Source organism: Panonychus citri, unplaced genomic scaffold, assembly GCF_014898815.1.
Source record: "Panonychus citri isolate SS breed McGregor unplaced genomic scaffold, ASM1489881v1 Contig00072, whole genome shotgun sequence".
In the NCBI taxonomy this organism is placed as follows: Eukaryota; Metazoa; Arthropoda; class Arachnida; order Trombidiformes; family Tetranychidae; genus Panonychus; species Panonychus citri.
Window position 1 is genome coordinate 1,397,395 of NW_026515477.1, and position 25,193 is coordinate 1,422,587.

At 30.6% G+C, this 25,193-nt stretch overlaps 2 protein-coding genes, 1 long non-coding RNA gene and 1 pseudogene across 3 annotated transcripts; 1 reads left to right on the forward strand and 3 right to left on the reverse strand.

The window, feature by feature from the left end:
• Nucleotides 1-2,086: 2,086 nt before the first annotated feature.
• Nucleotides 2,087-7,665, reverse strand: LOC128386469 (natural resistance-associated macrophage protein 2-like; annotated as a pseudogene).
• A 1,366-nt stretch (nucleotides 7,666-9,031) lies between these two features.
• On the forward strand, nucleotides 9,032-10,854 carry LOC128386468 (arfaptin-2-like). The gene is made up of 2 exons (XM_053345500.1): nucleotides 9,032-9,451; nucleotides 9,738-10,854. The coding sequence occupies exons 1-2, from the start codon at nucleotides 9,157-9,159 to the stop codon at nucleotides 10,568-10,570; spliced, it is 1,128 nt and encodes a 375-aa protein (XP_053201475.1). The 5' UTR covers nucleotides 9,032-9,156; the 3' UTR covers nucleotides 10,571-10,854.
• A 23-nt stretch (nucleotides 10,855-10,877) lies between these two features.
• Nucleotides 10,878-12,020, reverse strand: LOC128386470 (uncharacterized). Its single transcript, XR_008324899.1, has 2 exons — nucleotides 11,898-12,020; nucleotides 10,878-11,775 (listed from the first exon to the last, which is right to left on the reverse strand). It is a non-coding gene; the product is annotated as an uncharacterized LOC128386470 (long non-coding RNA).
• Nucleotides 12,021-14,410: 2,390 nt separating this feature from the next.
• Nucleotides 14,411-17,548, reverse strand: LOC128386467 (zinc finger protein 423 homolog). The gene is made up of 3 exons (XM_053345499.1): nucleotides 17,166-17,548; nucleotides 16,661-17,073; nucleotides 14,411-16,408 (listed from the first exon to the last, which is right to left on the reverse strand). The coding sequence occupies exons 1-3, from the start codon at nucleotides 17,278-17,280 to the stop codon at nucleotides 14,504-14,506; spliced, it is 2,433 nt and encodes an 810-aa protein (XP_053201474.1). The 5' UTR covers nucleotides 17,281-17,548; the 3' UTR covers nucleotides 14,411-14,503.
• Between the last annotated feature and the right edge of the window lie 7,645 nt (nucleotides 17,549-25,193).

Here is a 25,193-nt window from a genome sequence, read left to right on the forward strand (position 1 = left end):
TAATTAAATTGCCAGTTTTACTTTTGTCTCATCTTTATTATCATTGATTGTGTTTAATTATTATCTTAAATAATATTATGTAATCGATGAGGGACTTAGATTAATTATATCCAACGCCAATCAATTAGTTGATTGTCGTACCTGATTAAAGGGAACAAGTGGTAACAATTAAATCAATTGAAACAATTTACGTTCATAAGAACTGATTAATTCTCATGAAAGTGGATTAGTTATTAATAAATATCTTATTTAGTTGATTGTTAATCAATTCACGGACAAATTAGAAACATTAAGAACTATTGGTGACAATTAACATTTATTATCGGTGTTAATTAATCATCCAATTCGTGTGCAATTTGATTAACTACAATATTGTTAATTAATTCACATTCTTATTGATTTTTGTTATATTTTTCATGTCACTTAATCAGTTAACTATTAATAACAATTCCGTTGAGCAATTAATCCCTTACAATTAAAGATGATCAATAAAACTTTTTATTATTATTGATTGTTTACCTTAATTGTTCAATTTGATTACACGTGAATCAAATTGTTCATCAAAAATCGTAATTAATTGTTAACGTGAATTGTTCATGATTAATTTTATTGCCATTGATTTTTTATGATCAATTTTTGATCATACAAATTGTTACAATTACAAATCATCAATATTGATTATATTTTGATGGAAAAAAAGTTAAATTGTTTGCCAGAATTAACTCTTTCATGATTGTAATCAATTCATTGGAATTAATCTGATTGTCCATTATCAGGATGTAAATTAATCGATATAACGAACAATTTAATCTTCGAAATTGTGAAAATCTAATCAATGACAATTACCACTCGCAAGTATTTAAAGCACTTCCAACCTACTCATTAATTGTAAGTAACAATCAAAGTCTAATAAAATTGATTAATTTTATTGATTTATTATAATTTGTACTTGGAAATTGATAAAATAAATTGTCAACATGAAAGTTAATTAACTTGCACTTTGAGAAAGTTTAACTTTTACCTTTGGTGTGACAATTAAGTTAATCAGCTGATTCATTGTAACAATTGACATTAAATGAGTCAACCTTATCAACCAGGTACATTGAAACTCAATTAAAAAATTAAAGGAAAGTAAATATTACAATCTAATTAACTAATAATCAAAAACCAAAAACTCAACGAGTTAAAAACTAATCGATAATTTTTCTGGTTCATTGATGAACAATCGATGTATCGATGTATCGATATTTTGCGAAAAGAATTTTCCGATTGTGTCTCCCTCTATTTTGCTGAATTCTAACTAGTCTCGACCTTCTCAATCTCAAGTTGATTTTTTTGTTCTGTTTATTGTTGATTAAATTTGATTCTTAATTTTAATTGTGTTTTAAACGTTTGTTTTAATTAATTTAAAATGAATTTCGCAATCCGTCGATTGTTTTCTCCAAAGAATTTGGAAATTCTTCAAAAAAGAGGTTATTCTTATCCTTATGGAAACAAATTCCTTGTTACTCCTCCTCGAACACCGATCTCAGTTGCTGAACGAATTGGTTTGTTTACTTTATTATTCTGTTCAGTTACTTCCGTTCCAATATGGATTCTGTATCATCTTCGACTTTACCGTAACCAAAGCTACGAGGATTGGATTGCTTACCAAAATAGATGGTCCAGTAAAGATTAGACGGACAATGGACCTAAATAGAAACATGATTAGTCTCAATAGATTATTGTATCCAATGTATCAACATTTTGTTTCTCTCCTTAAGAAGCTTTAACCTATTCTAGTCTTAATCGTAACCAATTTCAAACAAATGGACGATTTAATTTATCTAAACCAAATTCAATAAGAGAATTGATGCCGATTTAATTGTTCTGTCAATCAAAGATTGGAAACTATTTACAATTAATGTTTTACTTGACAAAATTATTAGCTAATTGTGTAAATTTTTTGTCTCAAAATCGTCAACCTTAAATTATAATTTTAATCGATGATTAAATGTTAGATATACTTGGATTTTATTAATCTCTTGTATGAATGAAGTAATTAAGTTGATCTAAATTGTCCGGGAAAGTAAACAAACCAACTGAATTGAAAATTAATAAGCTTTTAATAGATTTTCAATCACATCAAATGGGATAAATTAGAATCCAATATGAGTATAAGAAGACAATTAGTGTAAACTTGATACAATTAAGAGGACGAAATGATTTATACAAATTAAAAGAGGAACAAACAACAACAAAAAAAAGGTAGAAAAAGCAATTATAATCGGTAGATTGGAATTGTCTTCGAGGAGGAAAAAAGTTCTAAGTATAAAAAAAAGTTTTGTAAACATCAATTCGAGTGATGATTATTTGTTTCTTTCGGTTATAAAAAATACTGTTTACAGTTGATGTAATCATTTGATTCTCTTCCGACTCAATTTGATTGTTTTTCTGTGTTTTTTTTACATCCATTAGGTATTAGTATTGGAAAAGAAAAGAGAGAAAGAGAGAGAGAGTTAATTACTTCAAATTAGTATTTATATTATATAAATTAGTCAAGATAATTAAGCTAATGGAGATGGTGATTGTCCTCGATCTGAAGGTGAATTTTCACCGGCTAAATGTTCATGTTCAATTGAATGTTCTTCCCTCATGTGTTTACCAACAATCGGTAGAACTGTTAACCAATCGCAACCAATTACTACTAAGAAACAACCAACCTGAAGAAGAGAATTAAAAAATAGATTAGAATTGATGATAATCATGGTAAATTCTGTTAAACTTACTAGATAAACAACGAAAATAAGGTAAAAGATGACAAATATCAGCGTTAACAGGATGACCCACCACGTGACGGGAAAATTGTCTTTAACAAATGAGCCAACGAAAAAAATATTAATCGATATGACGACAATTGAAAGTATCGATGCAATCATTATATTGGTAAAATCGTTTCTAAATTGACCCATCACTTTTTTAGATGAGGTAAAGGTGAGTGTTGGTAACAAGGCAAAAGGTAATTGTAAGGACATTAGAGTATTTAAAAGGTCATTCATTCCGTTAAATCTTGTTGTCGGTAGTAGGCGATAAAAGAGTTGGACAAATGGCAATGGTTCGGGTGAGAAGGACTCGTTTCATCGAGCCCAATGAAGGTCAAGAAAACCTTCCATAGCAAATTGACCAGAATATGTTCCGGTCATTGTTGAACTTTGACCAGCAGCAAATATACCGACAGCCCAAATGTAGAGAGCAGGTAAACCAAAGTAACAACCAAGATAAATTCTGAGAAATTGAAATAAATAACAATTTAAAAAGAGTAATTAACCGTTGGGAATATTAATCCAATTAATATAAATTCTTACAGCTTTGAATAGATCAGCATCAACGAGTTCGTCATTATTTGGGAAAGTACCGTTAGGAATTGGATAATTGATTCCAGAGCATTGAGCATTCTGTAAAATAACAACAAAAGAATCACAAAATATTATACAACTGAACAGTTCGAACAATATTTAGGACAATTGTTCGAGTATTCAAATTCGCTTTATGAAAGTTCAAAATTCATTTGGCCACAGATTCATACAATCAAGAGTTAGAGGTAGACATTAAGTAAACTCTACAAATGGTGAATTGAAACTGAGTCTAAATTACAAATAAATTGATTGTGATTAAATACACAATAACAGTTGTTAGAGCTAATTGATCCATTTAAATTCATTCCTAAATTGTAACTAATTGAACGATTGCTGATTAAAGTGATATAAGAATTAGGTTCATTATGACGTTAGAATTGTTATCACGATAATTTCGTTTATAACCTCAAAGAACCTCAATAATTTTTCATCTAATTAATATAATTGGAGGTGAGAAATTTCATAGATTCGATGATAATCGTTAGAGTGTTAATGATTATATGACTTGATGATTTCAAGAAAGAGTAATAATATAACGATAACTACGACTGAAAGTTTTATGAATTTTGTTTTCTTCAAATAATCAGATGAGAAATAAGGTTGATGGATATTGATTAACTTCATGATGAATTGCATGTTAACATGATAATCGCTTTCTGCCTCGTCATTTACTGTTATTTTTCCTCTATCTCTCTCTCTCTCTCGGCAGCAGAAATAATCAAACGTAGGACAATTTAATTTAGCTGATTGTTGTTGATTAAGTCATGCTATGGTTTCATGTATCCAGAATTGAATAATTAGTGTTGAAAAATATTACAAGAAATCAACATGACACATAATTGAGACTGACGTAAAGATTTGATTGTTAATTTGGTGACAATGTTGCTCCAATTAATAAATCATTAATTAGTGAAACCATTTCATCATAAATAATAAATGATTTTTGAGACAATTCAATTGATATTTTTCTGTTGTATTCCTATGAAACTATGAGTTCCAACTGATAATTAGTAAATCATTTCGGGAATTAGTTCATTCAACATAATTATTATTACATGACCTTCTAGACAATCGTGACAATATTTAAACAATTAACATCAATCTCCCTAGACAATCAATTTTAATTGTCCCGGATTTGATTTAGTTTAGCTGATTAAACATATTACACAAGATGAATTAGTTTAATTTTACCTGGTAAATTATCAAATATATCAAAACAAATCTCAGTTTTTTTTGCGTCAAACTAATTAAATGCCTTTAATGTTTGATTACAATTAAAATAATCAAACGATTAACAATATAAAAACACAATAGAGAAGTGAATATGAATCTAAGCTGATAAAACGTTAATCAAGAGTTAATTGTTCCCAAATGAAATTATTATAAGTGAACAAATTGTAAAAAGTGATAACTGATTCATTGTTATATTCATGAATCAGGGACAATTAATCAATAATTGAAATTATCATGATTAAGTTACAATCCAATATTAACTTGATTAGATGGTAGCCTTCATTGTAGATCCTTGATTTCAATTAATCAAGAAAAAAATGAGCAGCAAAACAAAAAAACTCAAGATCTCAAACTTGATTAGATTGAATTTCGTTGAAAATTTTTACGGTAAAAGTTTTAATTGTTAACAATTAAAAGTAAATAATAAGGTAAATAGAGGATAAAAAAACTCATTGATGTAACTAATCATTAACTATTATTTGTTATAAGATGAATATGAAAAAAAAAACAAACAACGATGATAACTACAGGTGATCAAATTAACAATCGACAGTGATTATCATCGATTGACAATTAATTTGTACAATATAAAGCTATCTCATTTGACGATAGTTGTTAATTGTTACTTTTCCATCAACAATTGAGACAGAAAAAAACAAATAGTTAATCATCAAGTGATGTATTCTCATGTATTCCAAGTGAATGAGAAAAAAGAAAAGAAAATGTCGACTAATCTTATTCGCAATCGAAAAAGTAAAGAAGAAGAAAAAAGACAGAATTAGGAAGAATTAGGAAGAAGAATAATTATCATCATCAGTATCATCTCTTGATATCGATGAGGTCCAAGCCATTTAAAGAATCAAAGAGCTGATAGAATGAACCGAAAAAAAAATTATTCTCAAAACAATCAACAAGTAAACAAGGAAACTGGAAAAGTTAATAGAATCAACTAATCAATTAGATGGTGGAAATCTATCAAAGAAAATCTTATTTCTTTGAGTACATTGAACCTCAAGTATTTTCGGGTTTGCACCGAGCAACAAAACACCACAAACTCACCACTTGAGAATTGGTGACACCGTACAATCCATGAGCAAACACCGATGTGACGGAAATGTTTATTAGCAGAGAAACTCCCAGCGCAATAAAGGCTTCAATGAAAACGTATCTATTGGCATCTTTCACCTCGGCGGCATTGGAGCGATCAATTTTCCTAGACTATAACAATGAAACAAGAAACGGAAAAAAATAACATGAGACAATAAAAGAAAATATCTTTCCATGAAAATGGATTGTAACAATTTAGCATTAATTGTTGGTTGGAATCACTCTTGTTGTTGTTGTTTACCTTGACTAAAGCCGAGTGAAGGTAAAGATTGTGAGGCATGATGATTGCACCTATTATTCCGACTGCTTGCATTAATGCTCCGTATTGACAGTTAGCGCACCAAGGAATTAAAAGTCCAGAACCAACGCTAACAGGGTCAGGTTTTACTCTGAAAAATTCATAACCAAAAGTAAAGGCCATGATGGTGATGAGTAGACCAAAGAAGGCTTCGAGTTTCCTTAGTCCATATTTATCCAGAAATAGAAAGGTAAATGTGTCACAGATCGTTATTAATACTCCGACAAAAACTGATATTCGACCTTGTGTAAGAATGTTTATCGCTATGGCAGTTCCGATAACCTCTTGCATATCCGAACCAATGATGGCGATTTCAATCATAATCCATAATAAGATCCTTGGTAATTTAGGATAACGACGATAACAAAGTTCAGCAAGATGTAAACCAGTTACGGTTCCAAGACGAGCCGCTAATCGTTGCATTAAAAGCCCCAAAAAAGTGGACCACATTAACACCCACAATAGATGATATTGAGCAACTGTACCAGCCTGAAGATCAGATTCAATGTTACCAGGGTCAAGATAAGCGATACTCATAAGGAAACCAGGACCAGTGAATTGCCATAATCGCCTCCAGCTAAAATTGTACTAAACAAGAAGCAAAACAAAAAAGGTAACAATCAAATTAATAAAATTGTCAATCTATTGAAGAAGATGTAAATTAAACTTACATCATTTGGAGGAGGAATTTCAATACATTCATTGAAATAAGTTTCTAATTTCTTCTTATCATCAGGTTGAAAGGTTAAATCAGTTCGATCCACCTCATCATTGGCTTCTCGAAATGAACTTGATCTATTTTTGACATGTTGTTTATCTGAAGAGCTATTTCCACCTTCATAAACAGGATTAACTGCTCCATAGTGGATTAAATCATCTTTATTAAGATTAACACTGGATTTAGATTCATCCATAATTAGTAAAACAGGTAAAATAATCAAGGTTAATCCAAGATTATGATGAAAACGGTGGTGATTATATGGAGATGAGTAAACACTTAAATTGAATGGTTGGTTAATCTTTTAACCATTGGCAAACAATTGAAAATAATATAAACACTGAAAAAGGAACCAGCAAGATAATCAACTAATTAAGTACCCGAACACATACTAAATTGTTGAAGGATTTTCATTGCTTCTATAACGTTTTGATGATGAAAATATGATGATAATGATGATCCAAAATGAGGGAGAAAACGTTTAAATAGATGATATTTTTTGGTCACCAGAAAGAGAGAGAGGAGTAAACACAATAGGTAAGAACAGAATTAACAAAAATTTTCCAACAAAATTGATTAAAAGTTTAATTAGTGTTAAATTACTAGTTGATTGATCAGTTTACTTTTTCCAATATCAACCAACCCAATAAAAGGTTTTCTAATATTCATCTCTCTCTCTCTCTCAAACACACTTTCAGGTAAAAGAAGCAACAACAAAAAGGAAACTCTCTCTCTCTCTCTTTTTCTTTGTATCTTTACTGGATCACAGTTAATTCACAAAGAATACAATTTACTAATTAGTTGTATTAATCAATTATTAGATAAAAATTAATTGAAACCTCAAGGTTTTAATGATAAGGATAAAATGAGACACAAATGAAAACTTAAAGGAACCATTGAGTCAAAAGGATCACCAGCTGATCGGAAGGCGGAGCTTAAATTTGGTTTCGTTGTTTTCTTTGAAATGTTTACCTTAACAATTTGATTACTTTTTTGTTTGATAATCAATTAACTAAATTAGTTTGGAATTGTAATTATTAGCGAATTGAATTAATGTTTCATCGATTAATTTGTCAATTAACACTTCAAATCTTATCGTTGGTTGAGTTTCTCTCTCTCTTGTTGATCAAATTACTTGAAGATAATTTTACTTTTAATTGATTAACATGATTGTTGTAAATTATGAACAATTAGATTTGTTAATTTTGTTGTTGTTTGGTATTGGTAGTTTTTAATTTCTTTCGATTAGTTGTGTTTTATGTTGGTAATTGATTAATGAATACATTGTGATTCAATTTTGATTGATTTACTTTTTGATAAGTTGGTTGGAATTGAAAAAGGAGACTGATTTAATTAGCAATTTAGAAACAATCACGATACAATTGAGACAATGGTGAATTGATTTAATTATCTTGTTCATTGAAGAAATTGTCAGTTATTGTCTATTGATCAACTGATCTTGATTGGTGATAATTTTCAGAAAGTTAAGTCAATGCTCTGGGAAAAAAATTCTGATTCATTATTTTTACCCCATGGATGGAATCGTATTGATTAATTTAAATTCATTGAAATCAATTGATTGTCCACAAATTTAATCACAATCACAATTTTCCATTGCTTGATGATTGAGGCCAAAAAAATCGCTCGATAAGAATAAGAAATGACCAAAATTTTCAGGAAAATTCGAGTCAACAAATGAGTGAATCTTCATTCATACAATTCCATAAGTTAAGATCATTAATCAATCAGGTTCAAACGAACGTAACTAAATTGATCAAGATAATTAAATATCATATCAATTTTTTCAGAGATAATTGAGATTCGTAACAATTAATCACCAAATAACAGTAGTAACTACTTACAATAACAATTTACTAAATATCTCTATTCACTTTTGAGTAACTTTTTTCATATTTGGACCTTAATTCATATATATATGACACTGATTAAAGAAAATCAATCAAATATAATAAACTTAAAATTAAATTAATTCGAGTAAATAAATTAACCTAAAAAAAAACACCAATTGATTAAAATACTTCAAATGAACCGTTTGAATTTGGATCGAATGACAAAATTTCCAATTGTCTTCTCACCCCATGGACGGGAATCATATTGATCACGCCACGAATAAATTGCTCAATGGACATTGGACAAAATTACGAAAAATGAATGAAAAAGACAACAATTTAATTCTTAATTCGATACAATTTAAAGATCCCTCACTTTCTACCGATCCATTGAAATGATGAAGGAAAATCAACCAAGCATGTGTGTGGATTATGATTCAAGCAGAAATAACAACAAACCATTTTGACATTTGGACGCTTTTAATTTGGTCATTTGTTTGTCTCTTTTTGTTTTCATAATCTTCTTTTATTTCTAATAGATTTAAATTGTTGGAAATGTCATCCAATTTTGGTACAGTTAATCCACTTCACTATTCCATCCCTTCAAGTCCCGAAATGACCGAGATCTCAATTGAAGAGACAAACAATGCAACCGATGTTGTTGTCACCAGCAAAGATAATAACATTTCCTCTCGTCCAGCGACATTACCTGTGTCCTCGCCCTTTGGCCCTCCTGGTTTACCTTCAACAACCTCATCTTATTCAACTAAAAATGGCATTGACAGTGAAACTAATCCATCAATTTCATCCAATTATCCACTTGGATCAACACCCAAAAGTACACCAATAGGTAATAAGGATAACCCAAGTTTCCTATTGACAAAATCATTTATAGTTTCTTATTATATTTCTCCGGATTTTCATTCATTTTACACATTAACCATTTTCTATCCAATTAATTGTGTTCATTTCAACCCTTCTATTCATATCACTATATTGATAAATTGTATTGATTGTCACTTGGAAATGTTTCTTTGTTTACACCTTCCTATAAGATACCATTTAAGTGGCAACACCTAAATTAAGTAAAGTTTAATGTTTCTAATGGTTTGATTTTTACCTTTTCTCATTTTCAGAAGCAATCAAGGAATGGTCGATAACAACATTTAAATGTACTAAACAATTGGTTAATGAGAAATTAGGAAAAGTTCAACGGACAATTGATACTGGATTAGAAAGTGAAATTGATAAATTAAGAGAGACCCAGAAAAAATATTCCCACATCTTGAGGATCGCTCGAGATATGTCATCGATGTATTCATCTCTAGTCCAACAACAGATTCTACTTTATGAATCGCTTAGTGATCTCTCATTAAAAGAGCCGAAAGTAGACACTAAAATATCTTCATCGTCATCGAGTGTTACATCAAATGTAAGTGGCGGTGGAAGTTCAGTTGGAGGTGGTGATGGAAATGGAGAAGATGTTAATAATTCACTGAGCAGTTTAAATCTTTCAGCTGATTTCCGACAAAATGCTGAAATGTTACGTTTGGTTTCCAAAAATGGTGAAAAATTGATTTTGGCTCTTCGATTTTTCTGCTCCAATTTATCAACTTTAGTCAATAAAACCATTGACGATACCATAGTTACGATAAGACAATTTGAACAAGCAAGATTAGAGTATGATGCTGAACGTAATAGCGTGGCAAACTTGCTACCAGCTCAAGCTGCGGCTGCAGCCAGCACCGAGAATCTAATCGCTGCTCGAGCTAAATATGAAAGACTACGACAAGATGTTATCATTAAGCTTAAATTCTTGGACGAAAATAAGGCGAAAGTGATGCACAAGCAACTAATTCTATTCCACAATGCCTTTACTGCTTATGCCTCTGGAAATGCTTCGACATTGGACTCTACACTTCGACAGTTCAGTATTAAAGCGACTCCTCAGTCTTGGCTGGAAAAATGAACAGGAAGAACAGGAAGAACAATCTTGTCCCAATTTGAATTCTATCGACTAAAATTAATAGAGAGAAAGAGAGAAAGATTAATAAGTGCAAACAAGAAAATCCAACAAATGGAACTGAAATAATTTGAAGAAACAAATCAATTCCTTCCACAATCAATTTCTAGTTGGTGATTCGAGACGAAAAATGAAAATCTTAAAGTTAACAGAAAGTTCTAATCATCACCTTCTCAATATAATATCTTCGTGGCTCAGTTACGTCTAATAAAATGGATTTTACCATTGAATCAGTTTCATCACACTAATTGCATTCGGTTAACTTGTACTTTAATTGTAGCTTTATGTTGATAATGAGATTTACATTTTGATTACTTTTCATTTATAAACCAATAAAAATGGACATTAACTAATCATAACACAAAACAGTAACATCTAAGCGCGTGCATGATGCGATTGGCACGAGGAATCTCCAAGAAAGTGAAAGAGAGACAGAGACAGAAAGAGAGAGAAAATAAAAAGAGATAAAATTGAAGAAAGAGAGAGAGGTAAGAAAGAAAAGAAAGAAATTTGAGAGAAGCGCAAATTCTGTACAATTGGGGACAAATTCGCCGCAATCTCGTGAGAATTTTTCATCTTCGAAGTCGACTTGGCTCAGAAAATTAACGTGAATTCGATTGCGGATTCACAAACTGAATGCAATCAAAAGTTTGCATTGATTTTCTTTGGTTTGATGATAAAAATCTCTCGGTAAGAATAAGAAATGGCCAAGATTTTCAGGAAAATTCGAGTCAACAAATGAGTGAACCTTCATTCATACAATTCCATGAGTTAAGATCATTAATCAATCAGGTTCAAACGAACGTAGCTAAATTGATCAAGATAATTAAATATCATATCAATTTTTCAGAGATAATTGAGGTTCGTAATGATTGTTAATCATCGATTGAAGTAGCTACCGTTGCACCGATGAATAATCTATAAATATCTCCATTTTCTTGGAATTGTTGTTTTCATTTCCTTTGGACGTACACATTTTTGCCACAGTGAATATGAAAAGTTAATCAAAGATGATCAACTTGACATTAGATTGATACGAATAAATGAAAACAAATTGCTCTTGCACCACCAATTCACCAAACCAATCGTTTGAAACCATATCGCACAGAGTATTAATTCATTTTTCCAAGTAAATTGTCATCTCCTTCATCCTACAAAAATAATCAACAATTAACATTAGGCTTTGTCATTTGAAATCTGGTAAAACAATCAAAATAAAGGAGGTATCCCCGATATTAGATAACAACATCAATAGATCACGATGTGCACATACCTTGAGAAATACTAGCATCATGTTAATAGAAAGTTGTAAATTACGATTCATAATTAACGCATCAACAATTAAATTGAAATTTGATTTGATTGTTTATCAGATTGAAAAAAAGTTCATCTGCTCTAATTATCCACCAACAGGTGGCAGTAAATGTCAGTAAATTTTATCTCGTTAATTTCGAAGGCGCGATTTTCAAATGTCAAGTTTTCGTAAACAAATTTTGTTGAACAAAATTTTGATTAAATTAATACATTTACACTAAAAAATTAGCACAATTAACTAGACATGATAGCATTAAATTTTCAAGAGTAATTAATAATTTAACAATTTACCAAAGAATGAGAAACTAATTTTCAGCCTTTTCCATCAATTTATCATCGAGTAAATTAATTTCATCAAAAGCTTAAATGAAACAAATTAACTAATTGTTATTATATGACACGAATAATAATAACTATTGAAATTAATTCTATTAACTATTAAATTAACACAAATCAATATACATTTAATTACTCTTATTGTTCATTAGCTTTTATTAAAATACCCACAACACTTCATTAATTACAATGAGTGAAACTTTTAATTACTATTACCTAATTATTGAAATTAAAACAAATCAAGCCAATAACTTTTTCTGATTAAATATCAACAATGAAACTAATTCATTAATCATGCACCAATGAATATCATTAATATATAAACAAGAAAAATCTAAAGTTAATTATATCCAATTGCATGAGAACTGAGCATCAGAACGAGTGAAACTTTAAAACACTTTCATAGGGAAAAAGTTTTTATTTCTCATTAATAACAATTAAATTGTTACGAATCTACAAAGATTAAAGTAACACTAATTTCACCAATGACACCCAAACTTAAATTACATTTAATTACCTTGGCATAATAGTTAATTCCTTCATTTCCTTTTCCTAACAACAACAACAATCTAAACCTTATTAATTATCATCTCTCAATGATTGTAACTAATTAAAATACTGACAAAAAACTGTTAACCAAAGCTTGGTGTCAATTAAATTGTAACTTGTTTTCTGTAAGTGATTAAGATTGTAACGTTGGCACCATTCAAAGACCCCACACCAAACAAATTAACGGCTCACGGGTCCATTCATATTTTGTATGTTAATTTAATGATAATCATGATTAAAATAATTTCCTCGTATGTCAACTCGTCCCTTTTGACCTCAAGCTTCCGTTATTATTATTAACATATAATCGCGAACCCTTTTCATATAATTGAGAAGCGTTCATATCGACTCACCTTGTTGCACGTACCATAATAATAATCATGACAGTTAACATGATTATCATGATTGGTGACTGTCTAGCCCACAAGAACATGGTTTTCATTATCTTATATATTATAAATATATAAGATGATTGCCTGAGGGCAAAAAAGGAAAGAAGAGATGAAAATAATATTAAGAAGAAAGAAAAAGTTAAGTGAGAAAAAAAAAAGTTTTTTTTTTCGTAATAGAAATGGCGTAACATGAATGAAGAGATGCTGTGAATGAATTAATGTTTGTTGTCAAGTTAATTGAATTCATCATTTTGGAGAGTTAATTTAAATTAATTTTAATTCGCGGTGATGGTGGTGGTGGTGGTGGTGGTGGTAAATTGTCCATCACGGACTTGGTCTCATCTTCTTGTTGCTCGGTCACACAATCCAAATTAATACCAATGCGTGTTTCCAACTAGATATACTGTATCTTCATCTTCATCTTCATCTTGATCATCATTATCATCATGATATAGTTTTGGAAACACGCACTTTTGTTGTTGTTAACAATTAACTCAGCTCAGAATATATTAAATATATTTAATTTTGTTTCTCTCTCTCTCCCTCTAATCCTGATGATGATGATTAAATAGAGACACTAATCAAGGAGAAACGCGTGTTACCCTACCATCAAATATGAATACAAAATTAGATTGTTAAGATGGTGAATTAAAAACCATTAATTAACTTTTATCAGATGAGATGACCACAAGTACGATGGTCATTATTATTAACTTGATTCATTCATTTTTTTTTTCATTTTCTAGGTGAAACCATTTAACTTTCAAGTCTTGATTCAATTAATGAATGAAAGTTACAATGGTTGGTGAAGACGGAAGATGATTATTACTATTATTATTATTATCATTATTATGATAACGACTTTGATAGTGATTAAAAAAGTTCTGACTTGAAATTATTTCATCGTTTTAATGACCATCACAATGTTGACCACTGTTACTGTTACTAAAAAAAACATTGCATGTCCGAAATCATCACTGACCATCAAGTAGAGTGTTGATTTTATCCCAAACAAAAAGTGGCCTCATTTTTGTCGTTAATCCGATAATTTGTTTATTTTCATTGTTATGGTATTAATATTAATCTAATTTCATTTTTAATTATCGTAACAATTTATCGTAACTATTAATTTCTCGTTTGTTGACAATCTTTCTGATTGTTTATCATTCATTTGTGATATTGGACTTGGAGACAATTTAATTGAACATGAAATGTTTAATTTATATATATTATTATTTAGGATAAGATTTTGTTGATTACAATTTTATTACAATTAAGATTAGTTAATTTAAGATATTGTTGTCGTTGGACTTTCCCTTTGACTTGAGTTATCATCACAATCACCTTGATCGTTACTGATATTCACAGAGATCTCATCAGTATCTTCATCATCTTCCTGATCATCATTATGATTGGAATCATCATTAGTTGTCTCAATATCAATATCGATTTCACTTGATTTCCGTTTTAATGTTTTCGATGGTTTACAATTTACCGTTAATTGTTCAGAGATAACGGGAGATAATTGATTCCTTTTTGGACTTGGTGATCTCGAACTTGTATCATTATGATTATCATTCTCATTGGTTGTGATACACTTTTTATCCTTGTGATTAATTTTCGTGTTATTATTGTTATTGAGGTTCGAGGAGTGAACTGTTTGAATGTGTTTCTCAAGAAGATACTCAATGTGAAATTCATCAGGACAATATGAACATTTAAAATATTGACATTTAGGAGTAAACATTGAGAAAGGATTAACAAGATTACTGGTGGAGGAAACTAACGAAGAGGGCAAATGATGATTAAGGTTATTGAAGGCACTTGAATAGTGATTATGGTTAAGGTTGTGGTTGTGGTTTAGATGGTGATGTTGATTAGGGTGCGAGTGTGAGTGATTATGAGAATGAGAATGAGGGTGAGAATGAGTGTGAGAGTGAGAGTGGGAATGATACGGCGATGAGACTAGATTACCATTAGTATTTGGTGAAAAGTGCGACACTTTAAGATGGACTTTGAAATCTTCTTGATTGGACCAAAGTTGATTACAAATTGAGCATTTGAATACTTTGCACTGGTTCGAGTGTTTCACTTGGAAATGGACTTGCAAGGAAACGTCAGTGTCAAACATTTCACGACAAATTGAACATTGGTACAAGTGATGGGAATGATAATCGATTAGGTGTTTGGTTAGATCATCTGATTTGGTGAATATCTTTTTACAAGATTCACAGGAAAACGATGAAACCATTGATCCTAAATGTGAATTGATTATATGAGATTCAAGTGATTCACTTGTAATTATTGATTCACAATAAGGACAAGGTAAAGTAGATGAAGATGATGAGGAAGATGTTGATGATGATCTTTCAATAGGTGAATTACCATGATGGTGATGGTGTTGATGATGATGTTGAGGTGGTGGTAAGGGTAATGGTAAAGGTGGAAGAGTAGGTGGATGAGGATGAGAAGTAACAAGTGAACCAGATGAATGAATTAGACCAGCAGCCAAATGAGACTTTAAATGAACTCGAAATGATTCAAAATCAGGGAAAGATGATGAAGGTGAACATTGATTACAAAAGAACGGAAGATTTGTTGAATTAAATGATGGAGATGAAGATGCTGATGTGTTGATCATTAAAGGTCCATTTGTTGAAGTAGATGTTGGATGTTGCTGATGATGATGAGGAGATGAAGATGATGAAGATGAGGAGGGTGAAAGGTTCATCAATGGTGACATCAACTTGGGACGTTTAGGTGAACCTCCTTGGGGAGATGGTGATTTACATTTTCCATTGGACAAATTAAGAGTTTGCTTATCATCCTTACACTTGGAACCATTATTATTACGAATGGTGGGTGATGAGGATGTTGAGGAAGAGGAAGATGATGATGATGAGGCAGCAACCGCCGCTGCTGCTGCTGCAGCCGCAGCGACAAGCCCAGGGTTCGGTGGTGGGGGTGGTAGTGTTGTTAATTGTTGCCAATTAGCAAATGCCGAAGCTGAATAGATTGAGTTCTGTAATAGCCCAGCGAATAGTAATTGATGCAAATGAGATTCACGAATATGAATATCAAGTGATGCACATTTATTACCACAAAGACCACAAGTAACTTGTTGTTGTTGTTGTTGATTAATTAAACTTTTTGTATCAAAATTATCTGACCTTCCATTGACCTGGTCAGTTATCTGTAAATAGAAAACGATACATTGAGTAAATATGTAAATTCTTGATAAAATATCGAGAGTTAAAATGTATTAATATTCTTGTATTTGATTTGCTATTTGATAGATTTTTGTTGTTTCTTGTATTAATAGATTAGGAGGATTAATGTTAAACCGATTAACAGATAAACTTTAATCTCTAATTTACCTGTTGGTCAGTTTTAAAGGTCATTTATGTTTTGTTTTATTGTCTTACAAAGTAAATAAGTGAATTACCTTTGTCTTTAGTTTTTGATGTTCGAGGCTCTTTTTAAATGTATCGACTCGTTGGTCAATTGTTGTTGATGGTGATTTTAATGATCGGTGGATAGTTTTCTCGTTTAATAGATTGTGATTGTTGTTCATCCCAATTAAAGGTTTTTTCATATCTAAATTAGTTGATTCTGTTGACATAATACTTGATGGTGTTAGAATTGGTCTAATCCTTGTTGATCCGTTAACTGTTAATCCATTTTGTAATCGTTTACAATTCTGTTTGTGGGAAGTTAAAGCGGCGGCCGTTGAATAGCCTCGATTACAAGTTGTACATTGGTGAGGTTTCATGTGATCATGAGTTTTCATGTGAATTTTAAGATGATCACTTCGAGAGAAAGCGGAATCACAATTATTACATTTATATCGACGATCACCTAGAATTTTGTTGGACAATTCAAGACAAAAAAATAGAGAGACAATCAACAATCAATTGAATCGCTTAATCGGATTATAACAATCAACTTACCTGTATGAATTTTAATATGACGATCACGACTTCGTTTGTGTTTAAATGTCCGTTGACAATATTCACAACGAAAAGGCATCAAAGTTGAATTAATTTGTTCTGATGTAAGAGACATGATGATGATAAGATTTCGGGAGAAAAAAAAAGTTAACAACAGAAAATATTAAGAGAGAGAGAGAGAGAGAGAGATAGAAAATAAATTGTATCGAAAAACAAAATAGTAACAACAAGATAATTAACAACAAGAGATTAATTGTTCAATTAATCAGTTTTATCCATGATGATAATCCGAGAACTAGAATATCAATTGGAAAGAATAAAAAACCAAACAAAATTATGAGAACGGAGGAAAAATGAAATAAGCGTTTAGATGAACGTCAAGAGAGAAACTAAAACCACTTCTTGCTTATTCCCTGAATCGGCTGGTGGCGCTTATCATCTTCCTTATCATCATCATCATCTCTTTCTCTCTCTCTCTCTCTCTCTCTCTCTCTCATCTCTCTTTCTTTTCCTTCTATTTCCTTTATCTTCTCTTTCTTTTCTTCACCTTTTCTTCACGTTATCTCTATATCAACCTTTTCCTTCATCTCCTATAAACAACAACAAGAAGATGAAGATGAAGAAGAAGAAGATGATAGAGATTGAGAGAGAGAGAGAAGATGATGAAGAAGAAGATGGAGAGAGGATAATAAAGATTGTCTGTCTGTGGGTGGCATAAGAAGAAGATGAAGAGAAGGCGAGGGTTAGGGTGCCTCCGCCGGCCATTTAGGGTGGTCCGAACTTCTTGTTGCTTTATTATCCACTTTTTTCTTCATCTTTATTAGAGTTTTTTTTCTCTCTTCTCTTTCTAATTTTCTTATCTCTCTTTCTTTTTCTCTCTTTCTTCCAGATCATCCTCATTTTTTTCTTCTTCTTCATCACCATCATCACCATCATCATCTTTATCATCATTTCTCTTTCTCTTTGAACTCAATTTCGAGATGTAAAAAAAGGATTGAAACACCTTGATAACCTTGAGAGTCTCTTGGGAATGAAGAAAAATTTTTCTCAACTCAATTAATATTCAATTGGAAACAATCAGTTGATTGTTCATTGACTTAATGTTTATTCAATTACTTTTTCTCCATTTATTTTTTTTTCTTTCTTCTAATTGTCTCAACCTGTTGATTATTTTACGAACCATAAATCAACTAATCTAACAATTAAACTAATTATTCAATTGTAAGGAAAATTGAATCATTGAATCAACTGATTGGAGAGAGAGAAAAGAGGAAAGAGAAAAAAATTCTCAACAATTGAAAATTAAGAAAAAGTTTTATCAATGAATTTTCATGTTAATTGAGATATCGAAATGGTCAATAAATAAGATAACAAAATGTCTTAATTAAATTGTTAACCATTGACATCTCAATTTTGTATAATTTATTTTGAACATCAACCAATGTAAAATTATATCTTCTCAAGGTAGTGGTTAAAGATGATGATGATGAGGAGAGAGAAAGAGAGAGAGAGAGAGAAGATAAACAAGAAGAAAGTAGCTACTATTAGAAGAGGCTCTTCTTCATCTCGCCCAAATTAAAGGTAAACCATGACCCAAAGAAAAGGTTCCTTTGGGTAGGGGCAAGAAGAAGAAGAAGAAGAAGATGATGATGATGATGATAAAGCCTGAGGTAGAAAAGAAGAGAAAGCGATTGAGGGTGAGAAAAGAAAGAGAAATAGATAGAAGACTTTTTGCCCTGAGGGAAGCAGGTGAAATGATTCACTAATAGAGACATCAGCATCATTGAGAGATGATAATGATGATGATTATGAAGAAGAAGAAGAAGATGATGATGATGATGATCATAGAGCCATCATAGAACCACCCTGTAACCATTATGATTATTCTGGATACCACCATGAGAGGAATTAACTATCAACTCAAAATCGCCCAACAATTTTCATAGTTACAATTGACCTACGTCAAGGTGAGTGAGAATCAGAGATGATGATGAACAAGAAGATGAATAAGATGTTGAAAATGATGATGATGATAAAGATGAAGACCTCTCATTGAGTCGAATAATAATGATACGACCTTGGCTTTGCTCTTCATCATCATTCTTATCTTCATCTTCTCTCTCTCTCTCTCTCTCTCTCTCTCTCTCTCTCTCTCTCTCTCTCTCTCTCTCTCTCTCTCTCTCTCTCTCATCTTAGGATTTAGTGACCTGAAGATGTTTTACTTTTACCTTAATAATAGACAACATTGAGAAAAATAAGTTATTATTACAGATAAAAGTAAAAGATGAGGTGTAATTAGGAGATGATGATGAATATGAAGATGAAGATGTGGATGATGAAGAAGATTATATCCTTAGGGGATTTTATTTATCTTCTCTTTCTTGTCTTTCTTTTTTTTCTCTCTTTCTCCTTCCTTTTTGTAAACAGATTTACCTTTTTTCTTTCTTTACCTTTGCTCATTTAATGTGAGCACCCAAGTGATTTGTTTCCTTATCTTTATCTTCATCATCATCATCATCATAATTATCTTCTTATCATCATGATTATCATTAGATGTATTTTTATTTTCTTTAGATTGTTAATGATAATCAAATTTTAATCGCAAATAGAATGTTACCTTTTGTTACTCTCAAGATAAGTGAAAGTGGACATAACTGACCAATGGAGTTTTCAAAGAACCACAAAAATGAATGATGACCACACGGAACCATTTCAATATCGCCAACACTTTTCCTTTTCTTTCCTCTTTCTGGCTGACCCATTCTCTACTTTTCTACTTCTATTGACCCAATGTTTCTCTCTCATTCACTTTCTCGTTCAATTGACCCTTTGGTCAACGGTACTGATATTGACCATATGGTTTGGGGTCACTAATAAGGCTCGAAAAAGTCAACTGATCTTCTGTCATTTGAAGATGAAAAGATGTTATTGATGTTTAATGGTAACTATGATTCTTTGGTGTTGACCAATTGAACATTCACTTGGATAAAAAGAAAGAGAGTTGACCATAGTGACGGCGAACCCAGTTGATGACCATCGTTACTCTTGCTGCTTGACCAAAGACCTTTGACCATTTCTCAGTTTGCCTTAAAATCATCAATACATTATAATGGTCAATCATTTTTCTTTTTCTCTTTTTCTCTTTTTCTTTTCTCTTTTCTCTTTTCTCTTAATACTTTCTTTCATTTTCTTTTCTCTAATGAACTTACTTGGACACCTAATTTAGAGTAAAAACCTTAAGCGGTCATCTTTATCTTCCATCATCATTCTTCCCCACTGACCCAACCTTTATACATTCTCCAAGACCTTAAGTCACCCTGTGTGAATCTTTTTTACCCTAAGGTTAAACTGAAATATCTTCATCATCATAATCATCATCTTAGTCTTCATCTCCTTTAATTGGCTTCAGTTTCAAGTTTTTACTTTTTCTCTTCTCTAACCAGTGTTACCTTTGTCAGGTCACTCTCTCCCTTTTCTCTCTCTCTCTCTCTCTTTCTTTCTTTCTCTCTGTCTCTCTAGTTCAAAGGTCAAAGGTTCTTTCTTAGTTTTATATATAATATAAAAAAAGATACAGAATTGAACATATTATTATTATTTAAGTAGATTATAAGAAAGGTAAATATGAATAAAGAATCAGGAGTAACATTGAAGCAAAATTTGGTAGACAAGGAACAATTAGTTTCGCTGTTATATTTATCATCTTCATCTTTACATTTGCTATCCGATGGATATCATCATCATCATCCTCATCTTTTGCTGCCCAATTTTCATCGGTCAAGCCCCTTTCTTCATCTTAATCTTCTCCTTTCTTCTTCAAGTGAATTGACCGGTAACATCTTAATTTTTATGGTTTGGGATAGTCTCTCTCTCTCTCTCTCTCTCTTCATTACCTGGGCTCTCTTTCTTAATCATCTCTATCTTCTCATCACTATCATCATTACCATTGCAATGTCTCCATAAAAAAAGTCAGTAACATATAATCATGAAAACAAACAAAAAATGCAAATTAACCTGAGGGCTTAAAGTGCGAAACAAAAACATTTGGTGTAACATTACACCAACTGGACATGAATGGACATTGCAAACGCTAAAATGATAACTTAATCAACAATATAATTACAACCAATGAGTAGTAAACAACAACGACAACAAAAACAATCAATGAGATAATCATTTGTAATCAACAATTTAACAACCAAAAAGTTTACCAAAAGTTGATTGAGTAAAAAATTGATTAGTAAATTCAATTAATTGATAAACTTTCCTAATTAATTTAATTCTCTTGCCAAGTTACAGATTAAGATTAATTTCCAAACTTATCAAAAAGATGAAGATGAAGATGTTCATGTTATTTTTTTCGCTTCTTCATTCACGTTATTGGCTATTTCATCCCAAAGAGGGATGATGATGATGATGATGAAGAAAAAAATTGTTGAGGTAATAAGGTTTATTTCTTCTGGGTGGTCGATTCATCTTCTTATTCATCTTCCCTTTCATCTTCATCCTCATCATCTCTATTATCATTATCATCGGAAAAAAATGGACTCTACAAAAGGCCAGAAATGTTTTTCTCTCCAATCATAGAGATTCAACTTTTAGGGTCTTAGGTCAACCAGGGTAGAGGGTCAAGCGTCAGTTTAACAGTATCATCGCTGGAATGGTTTTTAAAAGATTGGACGGACAACCGACTGACCCAAGATGATTTAAGTAAATCACTATTTAGTTAATCATTTGATAAATTGATTAATTGCTTCAATTTTTCCATCCATTAAAAGATATTTAATAAATTATCAACTTCTATGATCAATGGTCACCTAAACCTCGAGTGGTGGTCAAATCTTATCAACGACATCAACTGTCAACTCGTTGCCCTTGGAAGATAAATGTAAATAGACTTGGACTCTTATGGACATTATAAATTTCATCCAAATGATGAGACGATAATTATACAATTGAGACTAATTAATATTTGATAATAAGTAATAAATTGTTATCGTTTGAAAATGTTTGAGGAGCAAAAATATTATTACATTGACCGTGAAAGTTTCGTCTCTTGAATTTTAACAACTGACCTGATGTGATTTATTTTGATCGCTTCTAATGTGACCTTTTCTGCTTAAAACTTGATCGCTAACTAGGTGGTTTAATTGTTGATTGTTGGTACAAATTATTGAAACAATTGTAGCCACTTAAATTTCTGTGATGATTTAATGGGATGAGAGTCACAACCATAAAGACATTTCTGAACTAGTTAACGACCCAAGATCCAGGCCAAACTCCGACCCGATGTAATTACTAAGACGAAACCATTAATCATATCGTTTAAATTTTGGTCAATTTCACTTTAGCTTTTAAATGTTTTCGAGCAAAAGAAACCCAATGGTCAATCTCAATTGACCCTTACACCACACACAGTACAAAGATGACCTTTTTTTTTGTTCCCGCTCGAATTACACTTTATTATTATTACTCTTTATTGCAACAATCAAATTAAATTGTCTATCGTTAACTAATTTTTTCTGTTTTCTTTTAATTTTATTACTCAAACAAAATGAATGTTTTTAGTTATTAATAGTTTACTTTTCTTGCTTCCATTTAATGTGTTAAATAAGCTTCTGATTGATGACAAAACAAAACAAAGCTAAATTGTTCCTAAATTGTTAACAATTTAAACTGGTTTAACTGGTAAACAAATCAATTTTAGTGGGTGGTAAATATGATCAGGATAATTTTCAACCACCTCTCCCAATTGATTAAGGATAATAATTAAACAGCCTACAGGTAACAAGTTTCTTAATTGTGTTGATACCAATTGATTACAGTCAATTGATTATATTGATAAGGTGATAGCATTTAGATTATGACAATTGGAAAGTGTAAATTGTGATTACTATTAATTCATTGAGAAAAAAAAAAGATTTACAATTTAACTGAATCAATTGTGATAATCAAATGATTATTGTCACAATCAAATCGTTGAGACATTTGCGTGACTATTACAATCAACACAATTTTCACCTTTAAATCAAATTTAAATCATTAATAAAAATAATATTGATCATATATTGATGATCAACACAATTTAGAATACAATTTAAACTAATTAAATTGACAGTTAATCAATGCGAGGAAAAAAAAGTGTCTTTAATCAATCAATTAATTTCTTTAGGAAAAAATTACCATCATAATGATTAATTGTTGTTATTTCTTATAAATAGTTAATCATTAGTTAATCTTCAATGAACTTGATCAATAAAATGATTAGTAGATTAATGATAATCACCTTTAAACACCCAGTTAATTATCATTAAATTAATTGTCAATAAGATAATCATAATGATAACAATGTTTCAATAAAAAAAAAGCTTTAATCAAATTTTAACAACTAATTAAAGTTAAACACGAAATATAATTAAGGTTAAATCAGGTCACAAAGACAAAATCAATTGTTAATTGTTGGCCAGCTTCAATTATCATTTAGTTAAACAATCAACAGTGACCCAAACAATTAAATTTATCCATGGGAAAAGTATTAATATTAATAATAGATATTGAATATTAAGGCAAAAGTGACAATAATAAAAGGTAATCATTAGTGACAATTACCATTCAAATAATCACAATTAACGATAATTAAAGACTCTGAACCGGATACATTAAGATTATCAATTTAGATTCAATTGAATATCATCAGGTAAAAACCTCTTATTTGTTTATTCTCGGGTGTTTCCTTAATTTCTGCTTAAATTGTTATTATTATTACCACTTAAGACACTTTAACCTGTTAATTACTTGGGTTTGGATTTAAATTGTTATTGATTTAAATCATTATTGTAGGTTTTTAATCACAATTCAATTCGATAATATTAATAATATTGTTCAAGTTTTTTTCTTCTATTTTTTTTTGTTCCTGTTAAAATCACCATTTAAACGCCCGAAGTTCATGTTCATTCATAATTCATTGTTATCATGATGAAAATGTCTCTTGATTATGTTGATTAATATTGTAGACAATTAAATTTTCTCTCTCACTATCGAATAGAATTTCAAATTTCATGATTGATTAATAGAATAGCTGGAAAACCTTGAAGTTTATTGGATAAAATTGGAAATTATTTTAGTTTCGTCTCAACGATTTAGCTAATCATCATCTTCACCATTGGCACGAAAATTATTATCATTATTTTAATTAATCATTAATCAGTTGGTCAATTAACTTTCTAATTGTGTTTAAGGTTTTGTTTTTCGTCTACTACTGTAGTAGTAAAGATATTAACTTTGTTACCTGTTAATTAATTGTTATCCCTGTTTCTCATTAACTTTAACTAATGAATTTGTTGTTCATTATTTTCAACTCAATCATTGATTTAAATTGTAATCATTTTAGTTCAGCTTTTTGATTATCAACAAAACATTCAGATGATTATGATGAACGTTGATTGTTATGATGTTGTTAATGATGATGAACTTTTTGCTTCTCATTTTATTTCTCATCTTCCATTCACCAAGAAACTTGAATCTCTCAATTTTCAATTAAATTCAGGGAATCTTCGGAATTCCCGCCTTCGTTTCCATGCTTAGATTATTTAATAATCAGTCTAAGAATCATTATTATCATTATCATGCACGGAATCATCATGAAGATAATCATCCTAAGGGCAACTTCATACTGGTATCATAATCATTGTTACTCTCAATTCAATTGCAATTACAATTTATTTAAATCATCTTAATGTTTTCGAATGGTAAAAAAATGAAAGATCAACAATCATCATTGGTTGTATCATCTTCATCATGCTAACAACTTGAAACAATCAATTCACTCATTATGATTAAGTTCATTAAACTATATCATTAGTTTTGTGTAAGAAATGTCAATTGTTTGAATAATATTTATTTAGTTTTGTCAAGTTTTTCGATATCAGAATGGATATTTTTTTTTCTTTCGATGGAGATTGTTGTTTATACCACTGAAATGATTATTCTACTATAGTGATTTACTATTATAACGAAATAAATAAATAATTG